At 45.4% G+C, this 24,806-nt stretch overlaps 2 protein-coding genes across 2 annotated transcripts in view; one reads left to right on the top strand and one right to left on the bottom strand.

Annotated features, from left to right (window-relative positions):
- LOC119179061 (uncharacterized) overlaps positions 1-22,135 on the bottom strand; it is a 32,625-nt gene extending 10,490 nt beyond the window's left edge. Inside the window, exons 1-14 of the mRNA XM_037430143.2 lie at positions 21,849-22,135; positions 21,576-21,744; positions 12,414-12,566; positions 12,186-12,312; positions 11,163-11,333; positions 10,408-10,646; positions 10,017-10,121; positions 8,658-8,765; positions 7,275-7,334; positions 7,074-7,203; positions 5,763-5,977; positions 3,883-4,071; positions 2,923-2,978; positions 1,017-1,185 (exon numbers count right to left, since the gene is read on the bottom strand). Of these exons, the coding sequence (XP_037286040.2) occupies positions 1,017-1,185; positions 2,923-2,978; positions 3,883-4,071; positions 5,763-5,977; positions 7,074-7,203; positions 7,275-7,334; positions 8,658-8,765; positions 10,017-10,121; positions 10,408-10,646; positions 11,163-11,333; positions 12,186-12,312; positions 12,414-12,566; positions 21,576-21,744; positions 21,849-22,135 (2,178 nt within the window). The remainder of the gene's footprint in view (positions 1-1,016; positions 1,186-2,922; positions 2,979-3,882; positions 4,072-5,762; positions 5,978-7,073; positions 7,204-7,274; positions 7,335-8,657; positions 8,766-10,016; positions 10,122-10,407; positions 10,647-11,162; positions 11,334-12,185; positions 12,313-12,413; positions 12,567-21,575; positions 21,745-21,848) is intronic.
- The window catches only part of LOC119160090 (uncharacterized), a 61,805-nt gene continuing 50,187 nt past the window's right edge, over positions 13,189-24,806 (top strand). The window contains exon 1 of the mRNA XM_075882033.1: positions 13,189-13,732. Coding sequence (XP_075738148.1) covers positions 13,706-13,732 — 27 coding nt within the window. The 5' untranslated portion in view covers positions 13,189-13,705. The remainder of the gene's footprint in view (positions 13,733-24,806) is intronic.

The raw sequence follows: 24,806 nt of genomic DNA, 5'->3' as shown, positions 1-24,806 counted from the left end.
GAGATTAAAACCTCTTCAATTCAGTTTTTTGTTATTAAGAACTTTGTTATAAAGTGGTCATTTATAAATGCATCTAACATCTTAGAAGAGCGTGTAAAATAAATATATAGCCATTTAAAAGCAGACATTTCCGAAGTGCGAGCTTAGTGATACTAATGCAATACCCTCTACGTTGGGGTTCCTAGTTGATATGCGCTTAAAGCATGCTTCATTTATTTTAACCACTACTAATCATGCAGGCACCTTGTAAGCAGCTGCCCAGCACATTTCGAAACAATTTTTTTAGAATGTCAAAGTGCAATAAAGCTATCTCGCAAATGTATTCCCAATGACCACTATGCATACCCACTGTTAGGCTACGGTCACACTTTCAAATGAATGAGCGAACAATATTCAGTGCACTTTTTATGTCAAGAAAGCTTGCCAATTATAATCGAAAGTTGGTCAAAAGCAAAACCTACTGCATATTCATCGTCTTTTTGTCACTAGTGCGGGCAGACAGGCACAGTGCACATCAAGTGTAGCCAGTGGCTATTATGGCGTAATGCTGCCCAACCGCCATTCAAGGAAATTCTTATTCTCGTGTGTGTTGCACAATAGTACTCTTGCAATAAAAAAGAATAGTTATAACAACAGACTTTCTTATAACAGCAAACTGTGTTTCGAACATTTATTTCACTGTTTTACCTGGCTTACTTTTATGCTACTGCTCCCCCCCCCCTTTTTTTATCCAGCGTCACTGGTATACAACATTAGAGAAGAGTAAAATTTTCTAATTGCTACATTTGATTCTGACTTGTATTGTTTCCTGCATACTGAGCAGAAATTAATTGTTAAACTGAATAGTAGTAGTCGACTATTGCACAAACAAACCAGCTCTCTACAGACATATGCCAATGCCCATAAAAACTTCAAATTCACTGATTATTATTTCCTTGTAGCACCACTCAGGAGTTGTTCTTTTCATGTTAAGTAAGCTCATCAAAAATATCTATTAATAATTTTTTCATACTAACCTTGTGCTCTTTTGCCACAAGCGTTACGTTTTCATGAAGCCTCTGGTTTTCTTGCAGAAGGCGGGAATGGGACTCGGCTGCGGATGCAGCTTCGGCTTCCAACTCTCTCACTCGGCATGTGAGCTTCACGATATCGCTGTCCTTGCTGTTTAGGTCATCTTGCAGCTTGCTGTGGACATTGAAATAAGATGCGTGTAGGTGGGACACCATAGGGTCTCATAATGGTACACTAGAGCGAAATCTGCCACTAACGCCTATGGGAGCTGGAATGCATGGAGTTTCAGCCAGCACGGGAATGGTGGGCAGTCACAGGCTTGCCTAAGCTTCATTCTGCCAGCCCTGTGGGGCTCCTTGTTGCCTACAGCCGCTTTGTCGCAAGTTTAGCGAAAGTTCAGCAGCCACACTTTACGTGGATTGGCTATCACCTTAAAAGGGAACTCCAGCGGTTTTTCTATATACACCCATTCTGATAACAATTTCAACATATGTTATCCTCAGAACACTGATGATATGTGCCAAATTATAAGGGCTCGGCGAATAGCAAAATTTTGGTGTGAAGCGAATTCTAATATTGGAGCGTTAGTGTGAATGGAATCTAATACTTTTCGAATATTTCTCAAATATTTTTAGACTATTTTTCTAATACTTAGAAGCGATATTGCAGAAATAAAGTTAGAGAAGATCCCCAAGCATAATCTTACGAGATAGCAACATGAAAGTGTTTCCTCTGGCTGAGTTCATGAAGCGCTTTCGAGGTGGTGCTTCATAGTTGTCATATCAAAAACGAGCCAATGCAGAGGCTGAAATGTATTTATGTGCATAATTCGGGGCAACCAAAGTGTTGCCGACAAAACTCTACACATGAAAGGGGAAGATGCTGTTTTCTCAGCCTCTCATCTTCTTTCAAAATTAGTGGAAGCCCGACTGAACATGGGTGCGTTCGCTTCAAGTCAAGAGTTCCCGATTTGCCTCAGAGATGTCAATATATAAGAGTGTCTGGAATTTTGGATGCTAAATATCTTTGGCATCCAATTTTTCTGGCTTCATGTTCATATTTAAGGTCCAAGGAAGCATTAACTCAGCCCCCCCCCACCTTTGGCACATATATCATCTCCATGTTCGAAGCAGCGTTTGCTTGAGTGCATTTGCGTCCGTAACTAAACTTGACAGGTATCTTTTCCGCAGCACGATCATGTCATGGGGTGAAGCAACTTAAAAATCTGAAGAGGCTTTTGTTAAAAGAATGGGACGTTGACTGTATTTAAAAAGTACAAATAGTAATATCGCTTTGTGAATCGAATAGCAAAAAAATATTAGGAAGATATTCTAAATTTCGAATGTTCACACACCCCTGCAAATTATGCATATGTAAGTCAGTTCTTTAAAAAATGCCTTCTTCCGCCCCCCGCCCTTCGGAAAACATTTCCGGCTACGCCCCTGCTTCAGCAAAAGCAAGCTTTTCTACAAATTATGCTAGCAATAGTGAGTACTGGACCTGAAGAAAATAGTACCAACCTTGAATACGGAAAAAGAAATGTTTTCTTTTATTCTTTTTTTCACAGAAGAATCGAAAGCCAAAGTGCCTGGGACTTCCATGCATGCCACCAGAGTTACCGTTTCACTTGACTTCTCCACTGAAGGTGGAGAGAAAGAAACACACAAGGCCACAAAGTGCAAGTTCACTTGATACTTTTTTTTTTTTTTGTGAGGTCTGATGCCAAATGGCTATGAGCCATTGACTCTGTCAAGCTGAATGGAGTAACGTATACAGAAAGGCTGCATGCTACTGCTGTTGAATTATCAAGTTTTTCTGTTTCATGAGGGTTTTCCAGCAAGGTAGTTGAAAAAAACATTTCAGGTTGATTTCCTGCAGCATCCTTTTTGATATAGATAGGTGGTGACTTACTCAACGTGTGACTCTGTAGCTCGACATGTGAAGTGGGCAGTCTGCGTATCTTTGTCCTGTAAAATAAAAATAAAGCGAAAGTTAGTAGTTCAGATTATGTTCAGTTTCATTACAAGACAAGCTTTTCAGTGTAAGCATAAAAAAGCAGAGTCTTAGCCTATTGCTAGTAATGGATCCAGCATAAAGAAACATACAATCTGGAGGCAGCAATCCAAGGCAGCACAGACAAACATAACGTTACTAGATACAAAGACTAAAGAATATTTACATCAAGGCACATAACAGTGTACTTGTCAAACCCTAATTAACTAACACTGTGAATTCCTTATGCCACTTTACAAACAGTTATACACGGATCAACTTTAATAATGAGGTTTCTTAAAGATCGCAACATGATCTCGAGGCATGCAGCAGCAGAGGGGAACTCAAGATATATTTTTTACCACCTGTAGTTCCTTAATGCGCACTCGATTCTAAGCATATGGGTGTCCTTGCATTTTTCCCACATCAAAATGTGGCTTATATAATTAGTAATCTAACTCTTGTATTGAGCTTAGCAGGTGAACACCATTCTTTACAATCCACCATAGCGCAAAAAAATACACAACTGGGCTACTTCATTGAAATGCGTCTTGTAAAATGAACTAAGCACATCGTAAAAAACGAAACAAAAATGAGGACAGTAGAACAAAAAGAGCTCTGTGTTGCTGTCTTCTCTTTTGTCTTTATCAGCAGGGCCTTTAGTTCATTCTATTACAGCAGGTCATTGACCTATTGTCTAAGCCATGCAAAGTTACTATAGTAACGTATGAATAACAATACATACGTAATGTTCATTATGAACTGATAATACCAATAGTTTTCTCTTTTTTTTTTTTTTTCATTATAAGGTCCTCATGGCCTAGTAGCAGTCGGAAAATAGATACAGCATTAGATACGATTAGATTTGAAGCTACAAACCTTTTCCTTAAGTTTTTCAGCGAGAATGGCAAGCTGGCGGGCATGACTGTCCCTCTCCACGAGCAACTGATCACGCTGCTTGGACAGGTTCTCCACAGTGGCTGTGAGCTTGTCCACTTCTCTCTGGAGCAACCCCAACCGACTCAGCAACTGCTCATCTTCGGCAGACGGATTACTTGTTTCCAGATTCTGCAGCGAGCCATCAGAAGAAATTCACACGTTACGCAACCAAAAACGGCATGGTATGAAAGGTGGCAGTTGAGCTACCGTTTCCTGCCTTGGAGAGTAGACAAAGGCCATCACAACTCTACACCTGGTGCCTTTATGTAAACTGAAGATGTGTAACTTGTCAAATCCATTTAGGTGAGCCAGAAGCAACAGAGTGCCATTGGTGAAACAAGGCCTTTGAAAGACCAGAGCATTGGAGGTGCCTATAACCATACTATATATAAAACAGCACACATTCGCAACTCCAGAAAACGCTCCGTGTGCTGGCAGCAGTGGTCGAAAAAACACACCTAACAGGGTCAATGCAGCACTTTCGCTTGGCGCTATCCTGAAGTTTCTCGATTGTGGCGTCTGATCACGCTGCTTCGTCGAAGACGAAAAGGTGCTGGCCGCGAACCGCCTTATTCTCATAAGCATAAAAAATTTCACTGGTGAACAGCAGAAATAGTTGCACTGTGCACGCAAACAACATCCAGCCTCTTTGGCGGACTGCATCAGATTTACTTCAAGTTCAAGAACCATTCTAGGCAGCCCGAGGTTGAAGAAGGCAACTGCTCACGTGTAGCGGGCCTCTCCAAAAGTTGCTAGCACTATTGCGCCACGTTGCTACACTGCTACAGGTAAGGCCTTAATAGTTTTCAAGGTAACTACGCGGCGACTCGTGCTGCCTATTGAATGTATCCCATTGAGTTCCGTTGTTGCGTCAAAAACTGAATACTCATGCCGTTCAATTGATTACAGAACGAATTTGTGCCTGGGCCAGTGTATCTTGAAATAAGGCAAATTGTAGTTTCGATTGTAATTGTGCTCCTTTCTTTTCATTCACCGATTCATGTTATTAAGTTTTTAATAAATAAAGCAGTGTGTTTCCGAACACTCACTTGTTCGTGTGAGTAGTAGTTGATATTCAAAGCAGATATATGCATGCACACTAGGTACGCTATGAATGCAGGGACATGATATATATATACACATGGATGCACATACATGCACGCTATGCATGCAAAACTTTTGTGCACACGTGTGTGTGCATGTATATACACACATCCGAAATCAAAAATGTTTGGGAGAAAGGATTACAGCAAGGAGAATCAAGTCGTTGCGAGCACATTGATTGGAGCAAACTACTGAAGTATCCGTCATCTTTTTTACAATGCGTGTTTCTGATTTGTGCCTTTCTTTGCCGCGCCTAGTCTGCATTCTTCGGGAAGTGATAGAATGATACATTAGTTGCCATCTTTCCACCGCAATGCTATGCATTGCGGTACACTGCAATTGTCTTTGGACATCACTTTCTTCTTTGTCGGGCTTGCGCCTGTGGTATGTCAAAAATAAAGGAACTATGTGGCTTCTTCTCAACGCATGCAACATGGTGAAATATCTCCTTTTAATCTTGACCCTGTTAGCGCGGTTTCCAGGCACGACCGCTAGGTGGCGAGCGCTCACTTAGAGCCGCGAATACGTTGCCACTCACATTAAAAGTCACCAATTAACTTGAGCTTCGTGGCAGCCAACTCTCCCATGGTATTGAATGGGACTACATTCTGCTTAATCTAAGTGAAAATGGCTTTTCACATTAGTATATATAATTTTAGAATCTACACATTGATGCATGATTCGTACTTCAATTTCACTTGTTTGCATGGTCATACCTTTGGATCGGCCTGCTTTCCACTTTCACTGCCGCTTGATGATGGAAGCTTACGTCTCGTGTTACCCATCTTGAGCACCTGATGTAACCTCATTAACTCATCCTTGTAGTGGTCTCGCTCCCTCTCTAAGGCCCGCAGTTCTTCACTGCTGTCAGGATCAGCCGTCTGTCCTTTGTTGGCCAGTAGGCCCTGTATCTCAAGGAGCAACTGGCGTTCTGCAGGGACACGAACAGATCATCGATAATGCAGCCAAATCTGTGCCACTCCAAACACACAGAGGCAATCATTTTCATTTGTTCTGTCAGATGTCTAAGGTGATCAAAGCATGATCTAAGCAGAATTATGGCTTACTAACAAAAAAGTCAACCTGCCAAGTTATTTTGTTTGAGCAAGGCAAAAGAGCAGGTATACTAAACGACATGCAGGTGCTGTTAGACTGTTTCCACATTATATTAAAAGTTTTTTAGTCAATACCAGTTTGGGTTGCATTTCACCGTCCCCTGGGAAACCACAAAGAATGAGCCCTGAAAGTTTTTTGAATTTTGCATTTTCACAGCAGATTGAACATAGAAGAAAAACATAGCAGGTCAAACGGAGCAGCAATATTTGTTTTAGTGAATTGAAAGCCTTACATATCACTTTTACAGGGCGAGCCGTTTGTATAAATTTGAAATACAAAGTTGGGGGGGGGGTTGAACTATAATCGAAACCAAAACTATAGTTCCAGTTATAAGGTAGACTCACAACCAATATAGAGATGAAGAAGAAATCAGGCATGTTGCAACACAGTTACAACATTACGTTTACCTCCTGGCTTTACCTGTAACATATACTGTATTTTCTCGTGTGCAGCCAGCACCCTCTGCTGCGATTCACGAAGAAATTTCTAAAAATGATACCCGCATATTGCCGCGAGCTAGCTTTCTTTTATAGATATGAAGCACTGCCATGAAGCCACCATTGCCCCTGCACCAGAATTTGAGTTTTATTCAGCACTGCGAGCTGAAGTCAACTTGGAACGTTTGTCCCACTGTTTCAAAGACACTTCATGGGTCAATGGGATACATACGTCCTACTTTTTTTCTCGTAAACTAATGGTCATATTTTGATGAAACTTGCTTCATACTGTTTCTAAGCAATCTATTTAGGTATCCCACAGGTATAATTACTGTTATCAAGTAAAGAATATTCATGAACCCACAAAGGGTTAAACTGACATATACAATATAGTGAAATGTACACGACTTCTAGGAGGGTAGTCAGCATAATGGAAACTTGTCAGCATAATCTATGATGTAGATTTGTACTAACCACTACTAGCCAGCTGCTTCACTCGTTCCTTCAGCCTCTGTTTTTCTTCCTCCAGTGCCTGGATCTGCTCCTCAAGTGTTAGACCCTTTGACTGCTGGTCAGCTTGCCTAGGGACACTTGTAGGACGTTTCTGCGAAAAACAAGTATGCTTCACTACACTTTAAGACAACTATGCAATATAAAGAAGAGACGGCCCCTCACACTTTTTGCTGGCTTGGGGTCTCTTGCCCGTGGATCTGTTTTCCGGTGCAGGTGGCCAAACTGTGCACATGCAGCATGAAACATTGTGATGCATAAAAGAGAACAGGATAGGCATCACTGACACAGATGCAGTAAATGCATGAAACTATAAGCACACACCATGATGTGCTGTGGATGCACCCAGTTTCAGCAACACAAAACCAGCCTCAAAAGTGAGGAAAATCTTGATCATATCATCTATACTATTCTCAGGACAAGCTTAGCCATTAAACTCTCTTGGTCGCCTGGCTGTTTAGTGCACCACGCACTGATGTATGAAATTAAAGAGGGAAGAAAGCCTCACAATTTGCTTGAAGCGTACTGTACTTATGTAGTGCATTGTTAATACATCAAGCAACAAGAAGGAACTAGCTGACTAGACTGAAGGAATTGAAGGTTTTTCTATTGAGTTCTGAAGCATTGAGTCATATGAATTGAGATATATGAATTTAAAACATCTGTTGTCTTGGCCACATATTTTTAAGAGGCAACAAAGAAGGCATGAATAGGCCTTCTCAAAAAATAAGCAGCAAAATTGTGACATATACGTAGGCTAGCAATTTAATTGCATAAGATGCTTGGAACAATATTACAGTGTGTTAAATCGATATTGCTATATGGGATTTAACGTCCCAAAACCACCATATGAATATGAAAGATGCCGTAGTGGAGGGCTCCAGAAATTTTGACCACCTGTGGTTCTTGCACCCAAATCTGAGCACACGGGCCTACGGCATTTTTGCTTTCATCGAAAATGCAGCCGTTGCAGCCAGGATTCGGTCCCGCGACCTGCGGGTTAGCAGCCGAGTACCTTAGCCACTAGACCACTGCTGCGGGGCGTGTTAAATCGAAGTGCATCAACAAAAGGGCCCACATATCTAGGTTCTACCAAGACGAGCGATGGTCTGTTAGGTGTTAAGCAGTAAAAGAAACACTACACAAGTGAGCTAGCAAAATTGCAAATAAGTCATGTCAATAATGGTTGAGTACTTCTATAGCATGAAGAACAAAAATAAAGGAGAGTGAAATAATACACTGTTCAGCCTGATATGTCGCATCCTCGGTCTTTTTCCGTTGTGCTGTATAAATATCAGACTTTCAACAGCATCTCATAGTTTTATAGTGTTGGAGACCAAGTTTGGAGGTAAAATGACAGAGCAGTCAGCTGTTAACTGTTAACTTTTTGGCAATAACTGAAAAAAGTGCCTCAAATCGTTACAGCACTAATAAAACAAGGTGACAGCCGCCCTCATTTGGAAGATTCCCTAAATACTGTAGTGGGCATTCTGAATGTTCTGCACTGATTCCTAGGCAAGCGCAAGATAGCCAACCCGAATGACTCACATTAACCTTCCGAACTTGCTTTAGCGGCTGTTTGCCAGAGGCTGGCTTTTTTGGCTCATTGGAGTGCTGTTCTGTAGGGACAGCTGTTCCATCTTCTTTTCCTTGAGGCTGTACATGCACAGACATGATAGTTAGACACAATAATTTCTGGGAAATGAAAATGGTACATGTTTACTCACATAAACTGTGAACAGTGCGCCGTAGTACTAGTACCAGTAATTTAGTTATCATGTTTCTCATTGCCCCGTTTACTGGTACAACAATGTTTTAATGTAGCAAATCATACACACTCACCACTTATACGAGTAATCTACATGATAACACAATCACTATGCTGACGGCCGCCTCTTAACAATAATATGGGCTCTCAATTTTCATTACAGAGATTGTGGTACATTGTCCTGTATCATTACTATTCAGATTACTGCAAGGGCTGCTATTTATGTTGCATCAGAGGCGTGGGCAAAAATTTTTTTCAGGGGTGGGGCACCTCCTTGATATAAAGTGTGGGGCCGTGCAGGCAAATGGTCATATTGCAACTCTGTATGCTATGACAAAAAGAGATTCTAGGGGCTGCAACCCCCTGTCACTATGTTACATAGAAAAATTCGGGAAGCAAAAACATGATGTCTTAACGACTGCTCCATACAGTGTATTCGTTGACCATGTGAGCAAGCGTAATTACATCAACAACTCGGGCTATGCATCAGTTATCACAAAAGAAAAAGAATACGTAAGGATTACATTTGTGCTTGAATTCTAACTACTAAGGTGACACCGAACACTAAAACAGGACACAGGTACCATGCCCGATATTTTTGACCACTTAGCGGACCTTGCATGTTATGCATATGTGAGAAAAAAATCTTTCCTTTTGTGTCATCAATTGCTGAAAAAAATCCATTATTTGTTGGCTAGCTTTATTGCCCTGTTATCAATTATTCAGTCATGCATTTTTCTTTAGTGTTTATTTTTTTTAAAATAATGTTATGTCTATAATATTGCAAAAGTCTGCAGTCTTTTTTTTTTTTTTTTGTGGCCTGCAACACAGCATTTACACTTATTGTATTGCATAAGTATTTTATGTTATATGTCATTTACTGTGTTTTCAGCTGTCTTGATTTCCCGCCAGTGTAACGCTCGAGTGTGTGTGGAAATAAATACAAAAGCCAACTGTGACACTGCACCTAATACACCATCAACAAGGGACTGGTGTTCTTTTCAAGATGACAGACGATGACGACTGACTTGGTCAGTGATTTGAATGGATCACTTTTCCTTACAAGTCATCCCACAAGACCAACTTTCATTAAATAATCGATTAATGACACATTTTTTAAACATTGCACCCAATGTTACCTGCAAATTTCGACCACAGCTGCATCCATCTTGTAATGCAGTGTGTGGAAGTCCCTCCCGCAGGGTTCGTGTGAGACGTTCAATTTCAGCATTTCGTGCTTCAATCTGCAACAAAAAAAAATGCCGGAGATACACAAGGTTGGCCTTGGCTACGAAATAACGGTATGTGCTACACTTTATCACATTTTAAACTGAGGTTTTTGCAACTATGCTTCTCACTTGCCTAAAGCTTTTAAAATGTGAAGAACTAGACTATCACCTTCAGTCCTTTGTCTATGAATTAGTATGTTGTATGAAAAATTTGTTCAAATTTGGTGAGGCTGGAAAGAACATGATGATGGTGTAATTGTTTACGTTGCACACTTGTGCGCTGAATTTCGCATGCACTCACTCGTTGCTGCAGCAAATCCACAGAAACTCTTGACTGATATAATGATTCTTTGAGGTCTCGTCGCTCATGTTGTAGCTGGTGAATTCTTGTGTCAGCCATCCGAATAATGTCAATCTCTTGAGCATCTCGTGTAGCTGCTGGGGGTCCTGCTTTCCGTCCAGCCACTCCCTGCTGCCTTGGCAGCAAGGAGGTTAGTTCAATACCTTGAGTTCGATAGGATGCAGGCACTTTTGCAGTATCTACAAGAAAACACATGCGCAAGGTGAGCATTTCTCATTAAAGTGAGACAATTTATTAAACAAAACTTTTAAACCAACTGGCAATAACATAAAGGAGTACTATTATGCTCGCTACTAAAATATCAGCAGAGTATATACCACAGCAAGCACAACATTGGGAGCTATTGAAACTAATAATGTGCAGCGAGGTTTACATGAAACTTCAAAAAGTTAGAAATATTTGTCTAGTTATCATAATCCAAAGTTCAAAATTATTAATTTGTGGGTTTTTAACATTCCAATGCTGTACAGTAAATATAAAACAGTCTAGAGTGGAGAGCTCAATATAAAATTTAACCAGCAGGGTTTCCTTAAAGGGCCCCTCATTATTCCGTATTCAAAGGTGAAGGTCATCGTTAGCACACAATCTGCAAGCTTAAATAAACTAGCAACAGTTGTTGGAAAACAGCAGTCACCTTTGTATTGTACTCCCACAGCAAAAAACACTCTGACAAGGAAAGCAAATGGCTGCAGTACCTGTAACATGAACAACCGCTTGCGTCGACAGTGCTGATTGAAGCTGCAGGATTTTGTCGGATTTCAGCTGCAGTTCTTTCTCGAGATGTTTAATCTTGTTTATGCAGTCTGCTTTCACAAACTCAAACTTCTTTTTACATTGCTCAGCTTCGTGAAGCCTATTTTCCAAATCTGTAAGTAGTCAGCAATGATGGGAGAGGTCATGTTATTCACACCACACAGTGACGGCATTCATTTTCATTTAATGACTTGAGACATCGGTCCCTGGGAAACTGCTACCAGGTCTTGCAAAATGTATGTGTGTAACATTAGGTAATTTTCTGGCTTGTTTAGTGTATGTGTTTCTGGCATTTATTCTATGAGCAAACAACATCTGTTTGTAACCAATTGTAACTGTGCAAAGTTTAATTTTACACTTTCGGCTGCTGTACTCATTTTGTAATCTGTATTAAGGACTGCAAAATAGTGCACTCCAAAATTTTGTGGTCATACGAAGTTCATAAAACAATGCACGGACTGTATATTCACAGGTGTGAAGTGGTTTAAATTGTAAGGGCCCTATAGGCATAACAGTATTAATCACTGACAGAACTTGGTGTTTTAGTATTTCAAACAAAATGGGCATCCCAAAAAAGAAAAAGAAGATATTGTATTAAGTGAAGACTGATTGCAGTGCTTTTGTTAAGTGATTGCTAGTAGGCAGTCGTCATAAGGGAGAAGATTTCCACAGATCCCACAAGTCAACAAAAATAAGTAAACAAACTCACGCGCGGGAACAGTCATAGTTGTGGTTATATACATATCGCAACAATTAATACGATAATGGTGAGTCCAGTTTAGAGCTGCCTAATTAAAGATTTATTTATTATTATTTTCCTAACTGTAATCATCACATCCAGATTAACTTATTTCTTGGGAGTACTCGGCGATTTCATGTTACAGACTTAACATAGTTTCTCGTGTAATACTGCTGGAATAAATGTGATCTCAGAAGCACAGCGTGACTTGTGCCGAGTGACTCACCGTTCAATTTATCGTTGTGTTTTTCCTTCAACTGCACGACGCAGGCGTGCAGTCGATTCACCTCGGCGAGTGCTTTGGCGTTCTCCTGTCGATAACGCTCGGCCAAGTCGTCTTTCTCTTGCCTCTCCTGAACGAAAAAGTGATCAGCGTGTTACGGCCACCGATCAGAGTGGAGACATTTAGTCTCCACAGAATTCGAAAACGCTGGCAACGAAGTTTATCGATCACCTGCACCGTCCTTCGCAGCGCTGTGTTAGCGTCAACGCACTGCTCCTGATAGCTGCACAGGTCCGACCACAGTCGAGCAACAAGAGGCGCCGACTCGAGGCTGAAGGCTTCCGTGTAGCCCATTTCGGTAAGATCGCTCCGTAGAGCGTCATACTTGGGACCCATCGGTCGTCCACACAAGTTCCGTTACGCCGGCATCGGAGGAAAAGAGTAATCAAGATGCGCGCCCGCGGGCTACGTGAAATCAAACATTGTGGTCGAGCACGAGCCATCGTGTACCGTTTCTAGGTACGTTTCGGTCATTTCCCACAACGTTATAGCCATTTCGATCAGAGAAAGTTTAGTTTAAACAAAACCGCCACCGCCAAGCCAGCCGAGTACATTATTTGTCCATGTTCCTTACACTGGACTAGGCTCGTTCTGATAACCACAAACGTTGTAAGCATATGAAAACACAGAGGGCGCTACGTAAAAAAATTGTTCTTGTTTAATTTTTTTTTATTTTATCTGCACATTCCTTAGGTGCTTCATTTTTATTAAAACTTTCTTAATGTTGGATGATGAGACACTAGATTTTATAAACGGCTAGGCAGCGAACACTCGCAATTTGTTTAAAATCTTGGAAAACGATTTACCGCATGCCTCTAATTGACCACAGGGGTTTGACCCGTCGCACACACAGAAAAATAAACAGAATAGGATGAAATTTTACCAGAATACTTCTGTTCACTCATTATTATTATTATTTTTTTGACAGACTGCTTAAGTTAGTTTGATAAAAACGGGTTGGTGGCCAGGCGCCATTATTGAGGTTTTGACGCAGCAGACGACCCATGCTTGCCACTGTGTTTATGTGATGGGTATTTCATGTTTTGTTCCCTGACCTTCCTTGTTCTCGTGTGTTGCATTAACAGTACTGCGGCGTTGGAAGTTTGCTCTACTTTTGCATGATGTGTGGACTTGATCGGGCAGCAGCACGTTGTTGCTACGGGTTGATAACGTAACGAAAGCAACCGATTATTTTGCTCTGCCGTAGTATTGCCAGGTACTGCTGTGAAAAATGCTGTTCGGTGGTCTCGTAATGTCGCTGCCTCACACCGTCTGCAACGGGCACATCACCAAGGTGGCGAGACCCCTTGGCGCTCTCCGACGACTACTTCACTAGCGTACACCTTGCGGATATCATCGGCTCTAAGATTTAAAGGACAAACTTCGTGAGGCGGGACCAAGTAAACGGCTACATATCCTCGGGTGGTCATTATTACGTCACCAGCAGTCTCGTGAAGCCAACCATGGGAGAAGAGTTCGTCGCTGCGAAGGTAAGCTGTACGTAATGTACTGTATTTCTTTTCTTTTTCTTAGCTATCCGTAAAATTTGCGATAAGGTAAGTAGTCAATCGCTTTCAGTGCATCTGGTTTCGGTGCATACCCCCTATGCTTAACTCGCCACTTTCTTTTACGTGCTGTAACTCTACACAGCCGTCATCTAAAGAAGAGTCAAGGTGTAGTGCAGTGCTCAGAAGCTTGATATGTGGGGCTTAACGTCCCAAAACCACCATATGGTTATGAGAGACGCCGTAGTGGAGGGCTCCGGAAATTTCGACTACCTGGGGTTCTTTAACGTGCACCCAAACCTAAGCACACGGGCCTACAACATTTCCGCCTCCATCGGAAATGCAGCCACCGCAGCCGGAATTCGAACCCGCGACCTGCGGGTCAGCAGCCGAGTACCTAGCCACTAGACCACCGCGGCGGGGCCAGTGCGCAGAAGCTTAGCTTTGAAATCTCACGGAGCAGCAAATACCCAATCGATTAGCTGCTTAGCAACTCTGGCAATGCTGGCATAAAATCGCATGACGATTGACGGTATAGAAATGGTTAACGTAACACTTGGCTCTTGGCCGGTTTGCAAGCTGCGACATGATGACATAAGGTCCCTATATATAACTTGTTTCATCTAGGGACCTTATGATGGTCTTGGCTGATCTTGAATATCTAGTTCATTATATTATTGAACGTTAGAATCACGGAACAAGGCGTTTTCTGGTTTCCACTTGGATATTACTCTAAAATTTAGCGACCGTTCAGACTCTTCATTATGTTCTGAGTATTAAAAGAAACTCGGCTGGAGTAAGAGGAAACTAAGGCAGGGGCAGAAAGGAGGATAAGCCTAACCACTACTACCACGTAACTTGAGCCAGAGTTTAAAAATGGTATTGCCAAGTTACTTTCCTCAAGTTTTGTGATCACCCCGTTACGCTACGTTCAGCGCAAACCGAGCCTGCGATGTTCGAGAAGCTTCGAGGCTTTAGTAGATCGTTTTGTTAAGATTACGCCCACTTCGGGAACGTCACATATTATTCGGGAACATATACGTCGCCGCTAGCAATAGCGCTAGAATATTCGATGAATATGGTGTAAATGCCGACACTCTTCGCCGCTTGTCGGTAGATCGACGGCTGACGCTCCGTTCTCCGCTATCAGTGCAAGACTGCTACTGTAAACCGACTTTCCGCTTACTGGGCGGCACAGGTTCGCCCAAATAAACAGTTTATTTTTCGACTCGCAGTGTGTTCCATTCGACCAGGTCACGACCCCATGAGATCTGGTGGAGGTGCTGTTTCTTCCATGTACCGGACGCGCCCGTTAAGCCGTGAACCCAGCCCACGCCGCGAAGACACCGACGCCAGCAGCAAGTTAGCCGCAGACAACAAGGTCTGCCACCGGGGTACGGGCTTTTACCAGACCATACTCGGGAAGACGAAGACCATGACATCAACCGCGGCAACGATGACAACTTCTGCGCCACCGCCCGCGATCGTAATGCAGCAGCGAAGGGAACCACCGACTTTCCGTGGGTCATCGTTTGAAGATCCGGAGACCTGGCTGGAGACCTACGACCGGGTGGCCGCCCTGAACCACTGGGACACAGAAGAAAAAATACATCGCGTCTTTTATTTTATTTGGAGGACGCGGGTAGGACCTGGTTCAAGAATCGGGAGTCTGCATTCAAACATGGGATCTCCTCCGCGGCGTATTTTTAGGTATACGTTCAGGGGCATCGCCCGCAAAGAAAGAAGCCCGACGCTGCTGGAAACGAGGGTGAAACTTCCGAATGAATATGTAACAATCTTCGTAAAAGAAATGACGCGATTTTTTCACCATTCTGATCCTGACATGATCGAGGAAAAAAAAATGCCGCCATATCCACGAAGTGAATGATGATGAGTGGGCGAAGCTCCGGAGGTAAACCTGGTAAACCATGAATCCTCCGTACATTTCGCCCACTCGATTTTATTGCAACGCTCCCCCTAGCGTACGTCGCCGCACTATATCGAACGATGACACGCGCCATATGTGGCATCATTCCTATTTTATAACACCTCGCATCTTTCATAATCAACTACACGTACCGCCGTCTAGTTTATAACATCTTGCATCTTTTGGACGGACGGATGGACGGACGGACGGATGGACGGACGGACGGATGGATGGACGGACGGACGGACGGACGGACAGATGGATGGATGGATGGATGGATGGATGGATGGATGGATGGATGGACGGACGGATGGACGGATGAACGGATGGATATGGCTGTACCCTTTAGATCGGGCGGTGGCTAGCGTAATACTTAGAACTGAACGAGAGGTGGCTACATACAGGGGACGCACAGCCCACGTCTTAAGGAGCTTCGCTCCTAAAATTGGCCCCGTATATATCTGCATGTTAATCTGCAAATGTCGTCTCATCGAAAGGCGACAGTCTTTCATGTGGAGAGAGTGAACAAAACATTTATTTGATGTTCTGCGCAAGAAATCGGTGAATGGTATTCTAGAGGCGCTGCGTTTAGAGTGTCTCGAGCGTGCAACGGAGGCGAACGAGCGTATCAAGTCACGTCACACGTGAGACATGAGCGCTATCTGGCAGTTTTCTGCGAAAACGAAGCTCGTACGTGGCTCGAAGACGGGCATATGCGCACCCGTCTCAGAGGCGATAAGGTGTAGAACGCAAGGCGACAGGCAGTTGTCATCACCGTGTCGTCTTAGCAAAGCGTTAGAAACACTCGCGTTTTCGTGCAAGCGTTGCATTGTCAGTGCAGCCTGATAAACGCTACTGTCCTTAGAATTACCTATGTATGTCTTTTCTAGTAAAAGACGCGCATACAGAATATATACGTGCTGTTATGGTGCCTCAGATATGCATAATAATTGCTTTTTAATTGACAATCGCACAAGCATGAACGCTGAATCTTGAGCAACATTGATGGACGCTGCGGATGGGGTCGGCCGTTTGTGGTATCCGCTAATGCCGTTCAGAGTGCCCGGCACGGTTAATTGTGGACAAACAGACAAATGCACACACAGACAGACCAAAATTTTTGCGTCGAAGGTCCCCAAGAAATACCAACGTCCTTTAAAAGAAAGTTCGTTTTCCCATGCGAGGGGTCAAGCAAGAACTCTTCGTTGGACTGATTTGAAACCCCCCCCCCCCTCCTCCCGAAGACCGTCCAGGAATTCCTGTCGGAAGCAAGATCAATCGAGAAAACGCTGGAAATGCGAACCCGCCAGTACAATCGGCGAACGATGGAAGACAACCCAGTTCTTCATGCTCTCGGCTCTGACGACCTTCGCGAAACGATGTGATGATGATGTTTGAAGTTTTGTGGCGCAAGGGCCGTTTCACGGCCAAAGAGCGCCAGTTCATGTTACTAAGAATATGGACAATGATTGTGAAAAGCGGCTGTATAAAGGCCATAAAATTCCTCGCGTTAAGGCGGGTAAAAACATACAAGTAATAAAATCATGACCATGCCGTGAAAGGTGTGTGTGGTGAGGATAGATGACAAGAGTTGGTGATTATAAAAAACGATGGTGGATATGAATGGCACTAGCACAAGTGCCTCACTCGTTCATACCCTTGCGTCCAAGGGCCGTGAGGCAAGTGCTTTCTTGTGTAACTGCCGCAGCAAAAACCTCTCTAGAGAGGTCGTGCTACGGAATGCCCGGGTGTATGATATGAAAATTATTAATTTCTTTTAAAAACGCTAACAATGATTTATGACTAAAAAGCGGTTCCCTACCGACGAACATTGCAGGGTGTAAAGGTATATGCTGTCGGTAGGGTAATGGAAAATGTCGTTTTCTTAGAGTTTCTAAGTGTTTGCACTGGATTAATATGTGAAGGACTGTCAATGCCTCTCCACATCTGTCACACAATGGTGGATCACCACCGGACAAAAGATGCGTGTGTGTCGTGTATATGTGTCCTATCCTGAGTCTTGTTAGTGTTAGCTCTGTTAGACGCGATTTTGATACTGGTGGCCAATGGCCAAGGTGTGGCTTGATAACGTGTAGTTTGTTTTGTGTGTGTGTATCCCACTTGCTCTGCCAGTAGTCCCTGAGGTTTAGTTTGAGAGACGGCTTAAGATCAAGGGCCGGGATTGATATAGATGTAATGGCGGTGCTCTCATGGACGGATGCAGCGAGCTGATCCGCCCTCACGTTGCCTTGGATCTCACGGTGCCCTGGCACCCAGCACACTACAACATGTTGTTTGTGCGTGTAGAGTGTGCACAAAATGGAGTAAAGTGAGACAAGGACTGGGTTTTTTTGTTTTTTAAGACTGTGCAGAACCGTTACCACACAGAGGGAGTCTGTATAAATTACTGCTTTTTGTATTTGTAATTGTTTGATGTGTTTAGCTGCCACCAGTATAGCGTAAGCTTCCGCTGTGAAGATACTTGTGCGTGGATGTAGAGGGCCAGCATCCGAAAAGGATGGGCCGACAGCAGCGTAGGACACAGAGGAGTTAGTCTTGGAGGCATCTGTGAAGAACTCAGGACATGTGTATTTGTGTTGAAGTTCCAGAAAGTATGTTCGGATATGGGCAATAGGTGCATGTTTTGTAACCTCTAGGAAAGACACATCGCAGTCTATAGTCTGCCACTGCCACGGTGGCGGGTATGCTACAGGAGCCATTAAACTGTGTTCAAGTGACACTTCAGTTTCTTCAGCTAGACACTTCAGGCGAATCGAGAAGGGCTGCCTCATCGAAGGCCTGTTTTGAAACAGAGTTGAGCTCGACAAATCATTAATTATAGAGTATGAGGGGTGCTTCTTGTCTGCTTTCACCTTAAGGAAATAAACAAAGGACATGTAAGTTCTCTGCAGATGAAGCGACCACTCATTTGACTCAATATAAAGGCTTTCTACGGGGCTGGTGCGAAAAGCACCCGTAGAAAGGCGGATGCCCAAATGGTGCACGGGGTCAAGCATCTTCAAGGCACTTTGAGTGGCAGACTGATAGACAACGGCCCCATAATCTAAGCGGGTACGAATAAGGCTTCTATAGAGGTTCATGAGGCATTGCCTATCACTACCCCACGTAGTACGTGACAACACTTTTATAACATTCATGGCTTTTAAACATTTTGTTTTTAAATACTTGATGTGCGGTACGAAGGTCAACTTGTTGTCCAAGATTAAGCCTAAGAATTTATGCTCGGCTTTGACGGACAGACGTTGCCCGTTCAGCCGAATGTCAGGTTCCGAGTGCATGCCTCTCTTTCGAGAGAATAAGACACACGTGCTTTTTTGTGGGTTAAGTCGAAATCCGTTTTCGTCTGCCCATTTGGAGACCTTATTTAAACCCATCTGAACCTGCCGCTCACACATGGCTAAGTTGCATGACTTGAAGCCAAGCTGAACGTCGTCGACATATGTACAATAGAACATCATGCGGGGAATGGACAAGTGCAAAGAATTCATTTTGATGATAAAAAGTGTGCAACTAAGCACACCACCTTGTGGCACGCCTGTTTCCTGGACAAATGTTTGGGAGAGCACACTGCCTAGACGGACACGGAATGTCCGGTTTGACAGGTAACTTTCGATTATATGAAACATTCTTCCGCACACACCAAGGTGTGAGTGATCGTCGTCACATCGCACACGATGTGAGTGATCGTACGGGGAGAGCTGCGTAAATTGTTGCCGGCCTCACAGCATCCCGTTGACCCAATCGCCGACGTTGTACGGCAGGACGTTCAGCAATTTTTCCGGACACTCGAACCAACGCAGCCTGAGCCACAAGCCATGAGCTATGCTGCTGCAACCCGCCGGCACGCCCCTCCTCCACGCCCACGTCAAAACACCGCCCCGTCGCCAGACGCCACCACCGCCACTACCACCACCGATGTCCTACCGTTTGCCAGCTGGCCAGCGCAGTGCGTCGAGGAAAACTGACGTTTGGCGGGCATTTGGCAACCACCCGCTCTGCTACCACTGCGGCGAGGCCGGGCAGACCTAACGCCGTTGCCAGTACCGACAGATGGGTCTACGGGGATTCGGCATAAACGCGCCTAGCCCACAACGGGGTGAACGAGTTCATGGCATCGACGACTACCTCGCGGGAGCGCAGTCGACACCCCGACGACCTTATCGTTCGCCGTCGCCAGGCCGCTACGCCTCACCGCACCGCGGGCAGTACACCGGCTCTGTTCGGGGGTGCTCTCCGAGCCATTACTCGGAAAACTTGGGGCAGCAACCGATGGAGGGGTGGTTGCTGTAACACGATAGTTTGAACTACCGAAGATCATCCGCTGCCGACGAAGACGATGCCGCAACGAAATCTAAAGCACCCGCCGCAAGACAAAAAGGGTCTTGACATAGAACCTTCGCAGCCTGCAAAAGATGCCACGACGTAACGTGGAAGAAGCGGAGCAAATAGACGTCGCCGTGACCCGACGCCACGACCCAACCGCAACGCACGACGACGAACCAGCGACCTCGACGTAATATTTGACGGCAACCTCGTCACTGCTCTCGTCGATACTGGGGCCGACTATTCCGTCGTCAGTGGGTCTTTCGCGACGAAGTTAAAAAAAGCGAGGACTGCATGGCAAGGCCCCGAAATCGGGACCGCTGGCGGTCACTTAATATCGTCGATTGGAGTCTTCAGAGCGAAAGTCATCATCAATAACCAGACTTATCCTGCGAGCTTTGTAATCTTAAAAATTGCTCCAGGAATGTAATACTTGGAATGCACTTTCTAAGTCAACACGGTGCTATCATCGACCTAAGGTCTGAGTCAATTACACTAACCTCAGAAAACACGCTGCCGACCCGTACAACTCCAAGGAATCACGCATTGCATGTGCTAGAAGAGCAGGTCACCATGCCGCCTTTCTCCAGCGTCGTCGTTTTAATTGGCACTGACAAAGCCGAAAACTTTGAAGGCGTCGTCGAGGGCGATCAGCACCTTCTTCAAAACCGCCCGATTTGCGTCGCAAGAGGCATAGCTGAGCTGCGTGACGGCAAAGCAAATATGGTGCTGACAGACTTCAGTCACGAATATAGACACCTCAACCGTGGTACGGCGGTCGCCCACATCGACGAATTCGTGGAGGCCAGCAATTCATTCGCCCTCTCCGATACTGGCGATGCTGCTTCGATGAATCGAGGTACCCAACCAGATTTCGATGTCAACCCGGGCATTTCGCAGCGCTAACAAGACCAGCTCAAGTCCCTGCCCAGTTCGTCGTCGCTAAGTTCTTTATCTGAAATGTTAATAACGTTTGGATCTTTGGAATGCGGTAGCAAATCTTTCTGAACGTGAGGTGGCTTGGTATTTTTCATGTAAGCCTCAGTGAGTATAGCTTATGGTGAGACATTGTCCTGCACAAATTTCTTTTTCTTAAGTTTTTCTATTTCCTCCGTTTTTTGTGCTTAAATACGGCGAGCTATTTCGCCTCCCACTCCGAAAGGGGAAAGTTATTTCCTATATACCGCTCCTCCTCTGTTAGTGAGTTCAGAGTCTTCCTACAGTGTTCAGTGGTGACCTTATTTAGCTCCTGGTTGGCATCATCGAGCATTTGTTCCACTGTTTCATTTTCCCTTTGGCAAAATTATGCATCGATGGTGTTAGCGACAAGCGCAGCCCCTACGGAGCCGTACCCTCTAGCACATATTATTCGACACTACGCACGTGAAGTTCATGCCGTGTTCGTTTGTCAACAACTTTTCTAAGTTTAAGAAAATTTGAACCTATTCTGTGGCCTAATTCACCTCAGAAGCGGATGGTGTTTGCCCATTCGCACAGCCAGTTTGCCACTTTGCACAGACGCTGCGAGTAGAACCGGAAGGTACCCGGAGGTCGTACCTGCGGGTTGGAGCTCCATCCCGTTGTGCCTCCCGCGACGAGCTGGCCTGTAGGCGACTGCTGTTGGCTGCTGCTGGTTGCTGGTTGCTCTTGGATAATGTTGGCTGCTGATTTTTGCTGCTTCGGGATGGTTGATTCTGGCCACTTGTTGCTGTTGATTGTGGTACAGCTGGCCGTCGTTGTTGGCCCGGATTAGCCTTCGTCGCTTTTTTCGGGGTGTGTCTCGTAGGTGGCGTCGACAGCTGTGGTACACGTGATGGCGGTCGCGCGTACCTTCGTGATGGTGGTCCCGACGGGATCTGCTGGCTTGTAGAAGAAGTAGCGGCTGTTTGTGGGGCCGCCTGGTTCTCTTTCTGCCATTCTCCGCCTTGACACGTGTCACCGGGAGGGTCACGCCGGAGTGCCTGGGAGTAGGATGGCGTCTCCCGAAACTTGTACGCCTCCGGCTGTGGTGCGTGGTCCAACCAGTTGTTGATGTAGGGCCGCCGGAGGGTCGAGGAGCAGGTTGTAGATGTTCCATGCTTAGAGAGACCCTCCGGTGAAGCTCGGGTGTAGACCATTGGCCGCGAGCACAGTCCATGGCGGGAGCGCGTCGATCCGATGGTTTACATAGAAGACGCCCTCTCTCTGATGGCACAAATTCAGCAGGTGCAGGTTAAACTCCCGAGCCTCGATGTTGAATCTCCTCACCACACGCCGCCAGTTTTGTGCCTTGTAAGCACGCCATAAAAACCCTATATATATATTGTTACGCCACGTATGTGCCGGACGAAGAAGGAAAAAGAAGCAAGGGGTGTGGAAGAAGAAGATCATCATCATCTGCCTGCGCCGAGACGGCTCGTCCCTCGAACCGTGTATCAATAAACCCCCAGACGCCTACTGAGGTCGTAACAGAGTGGTGGAAGGTGCTGGGTATAGGAACCAACGACGGGACCGCTACCCCTCGGATTTCGCCGGAGTCGTCGCCTCGCCGGCCTGCCTCCTTCTTTGGCCATCATGCCTGACGAAACAGAAGCTCGGGAACCAGTCCCCAGCAGTTCTTGGCCGTATCACAGAGAGCCACGAACCTTCTCCGGGAGGGCCAATGACGACGTGGACTCATGGCTCAAACATTTCAAGCGAGTAAGCAACTGCAACAAATGGGATGCTGCCTCCCAACTGTCACGCGTTGTTTTCTACCTCACTGATGTTGCCCTCGTTTGGTATGAGAACCATGAAGATATTCTGACAACATGGGAACGCTTTGTTGAAGAAATCAAGAAGTGTTTCGGCAACTCAGCTGCAAAAAAGAAGCTTGCCGAGCAGAGTCTTGCACAGAGGGCCCAGCTATCCGGTGAGACCTGCACCGTGTATACTGAAGAGATTTTGAGGCTGTGTAGGGAAGTCGATTCCAGCATGTCGGAAGAGGACAAGGTGGGGCATTTGCTGAAGGGAATTGCAGAAGATGTTTACAACTTCCTTATTAGCAGGGAAAGCCTGACTTCAGTGTCTGACGTTGTACGGCACTGCCGCACGTTTGAAACCCTGAAGCAGCGCAGAATAGCGCCTAAGTTTGGTCGTCTGGCAAATGTCACCTCAGTAGCCAGCATAGAAGCGGCCTCAACTGGTGACCTTTCGGCAACCATCCGCCAAATTGTTCGGGAAGAGTTACTCAGACATGGCGAAATGACACGTGAACGGGCAGCTGCCACGTCTCCATCCTATTTCCCGCAGGACACCACTGCCCCACAGCTTACAGTTTATGAACATCCATCCGTCAACGCAACGGAGGTTGCAGGGCCTCGGCGTATTCAGCAGTCAAGTCCGGTTTTTTACGAGCGATCACAGTACCCTCAACGTTTCCGTTCCGTACGCCCATACCACCCACCGACAACTGATTTCATTGAATCTCGGGCTTACGCGAACGCTCGCAGACGTGAACACTTCGAAGAACGGCGACGACCTCGTCCTGCGCCTGTGTGCTACAACTGTGGTCTGACTGGTCACATATCGAGGTATTGCGATCGTTCGCGCATACCACGCTATGATCAGTGGACAAGCTTGACCGATAAACCTGCTGTCCCACCTTTTCAAGGACACTGGCCCACCGACTCAAGACCCGGCAGCAGCTTCTGGCACGGACACTGGCGCAACAACTCCCCTGCCTCTGATCGAAGTGTGACGCCACCTCCTGCGCCTCGATCCCACCGGTCTCCATCGCCACGGCGCCGCCCATCGTCACCACATCAGGAAAACTAAACAGTGCGGCCGATGGGGGTGAGGTCGCTGGTGACTTGCTGCAAAACGAAATACCCCCGTCTGTGTTGATGTTCAAGAACAAGGTAGAAGTTTTTGTTGATGGTGTGTGTACGATGGCTTTGGTGGATACTGGTGCTACAGTTTCGATTATGAGTGCTGCTTTTAAACACCGTTTAGGACAAAAGGTGATGTTTTTGTGGGAGAAGGCAACAACATTCTGTGGCGTTGGTGGTAACTCGCTGTGTCCCATTGGTGTCTGTACCGCAGAAGTGTGCTTGGGTGATCAAGTGTTTGTCACAGAGTTTACGATTCTTCCAAGGAGCACACACGACATAATCCTGGGGATTGACTTCCTTCGAATGTGTGGCGCCACTGTTGATTGTAGAAATGGAGAGGTGTACATATGTGATGCTGCCCCTGGAGAACTATTAGAGAATTCAGACAGGGAGCACGGTGCGCTCCGGGTCAGTGAAGATAGCATTGTGCCGGCATTCTCTGCAGTCTGTGTTCCTGTATACTCTTCACGCATTGAAAACAGTGACAGTGCGTTCGACGCATTAGTGGAGCCCTTTCATCTCAGTTGCATTAAGAAGAACACATTGGTGCCGCATTGCATAGTGTCACTCGTTCAAGGACGCACAGGACTATGGGCGGTAAACTGTTCAGCTGAGTCGGTGGTTCTACCAGGAGGACTGAAGCTTGCCAAGTTCAAAACATACTCACCGATGGCAGTGGCTGCCCTCAGTGATGCTCCAGGTGGGGCCTCAGCCAATACTTCTACGGCCGATTCAAAACTTTTACCTATGATCGACAAGTCACTTACTACTGACAAACGCCGCATGCTTCTGGACGTTTTGTCGAAATACGTAGCGATTTTCGATTTTTCCCATGACCATGCGCCCTCGATTCCCGCGTCTCGGATTCTCCACAGGATAAACACGGGAACAGCACAGCCCATCCGCCAGAAACCCTACCGAGTGTCGCCGTCTGAGC

Source organism: Rhipicephalus microplus, chromosome 2, assembly GCF_043290135.1.
Source record: "Rhipicephalus microplus isolate Deutch F79 chromosome 2, USDA_Rmic, whole genome shotgun sequence".
NCBI lineage: Eukaryota > Metazoa > Arthropoda > Arachnida > Ixodida > Ixodidae > Rhipicephalus > Rhipicephalus microplus.
This window is presented reverse-complemented; position numbering and strand designations above follow the sequence as displayed.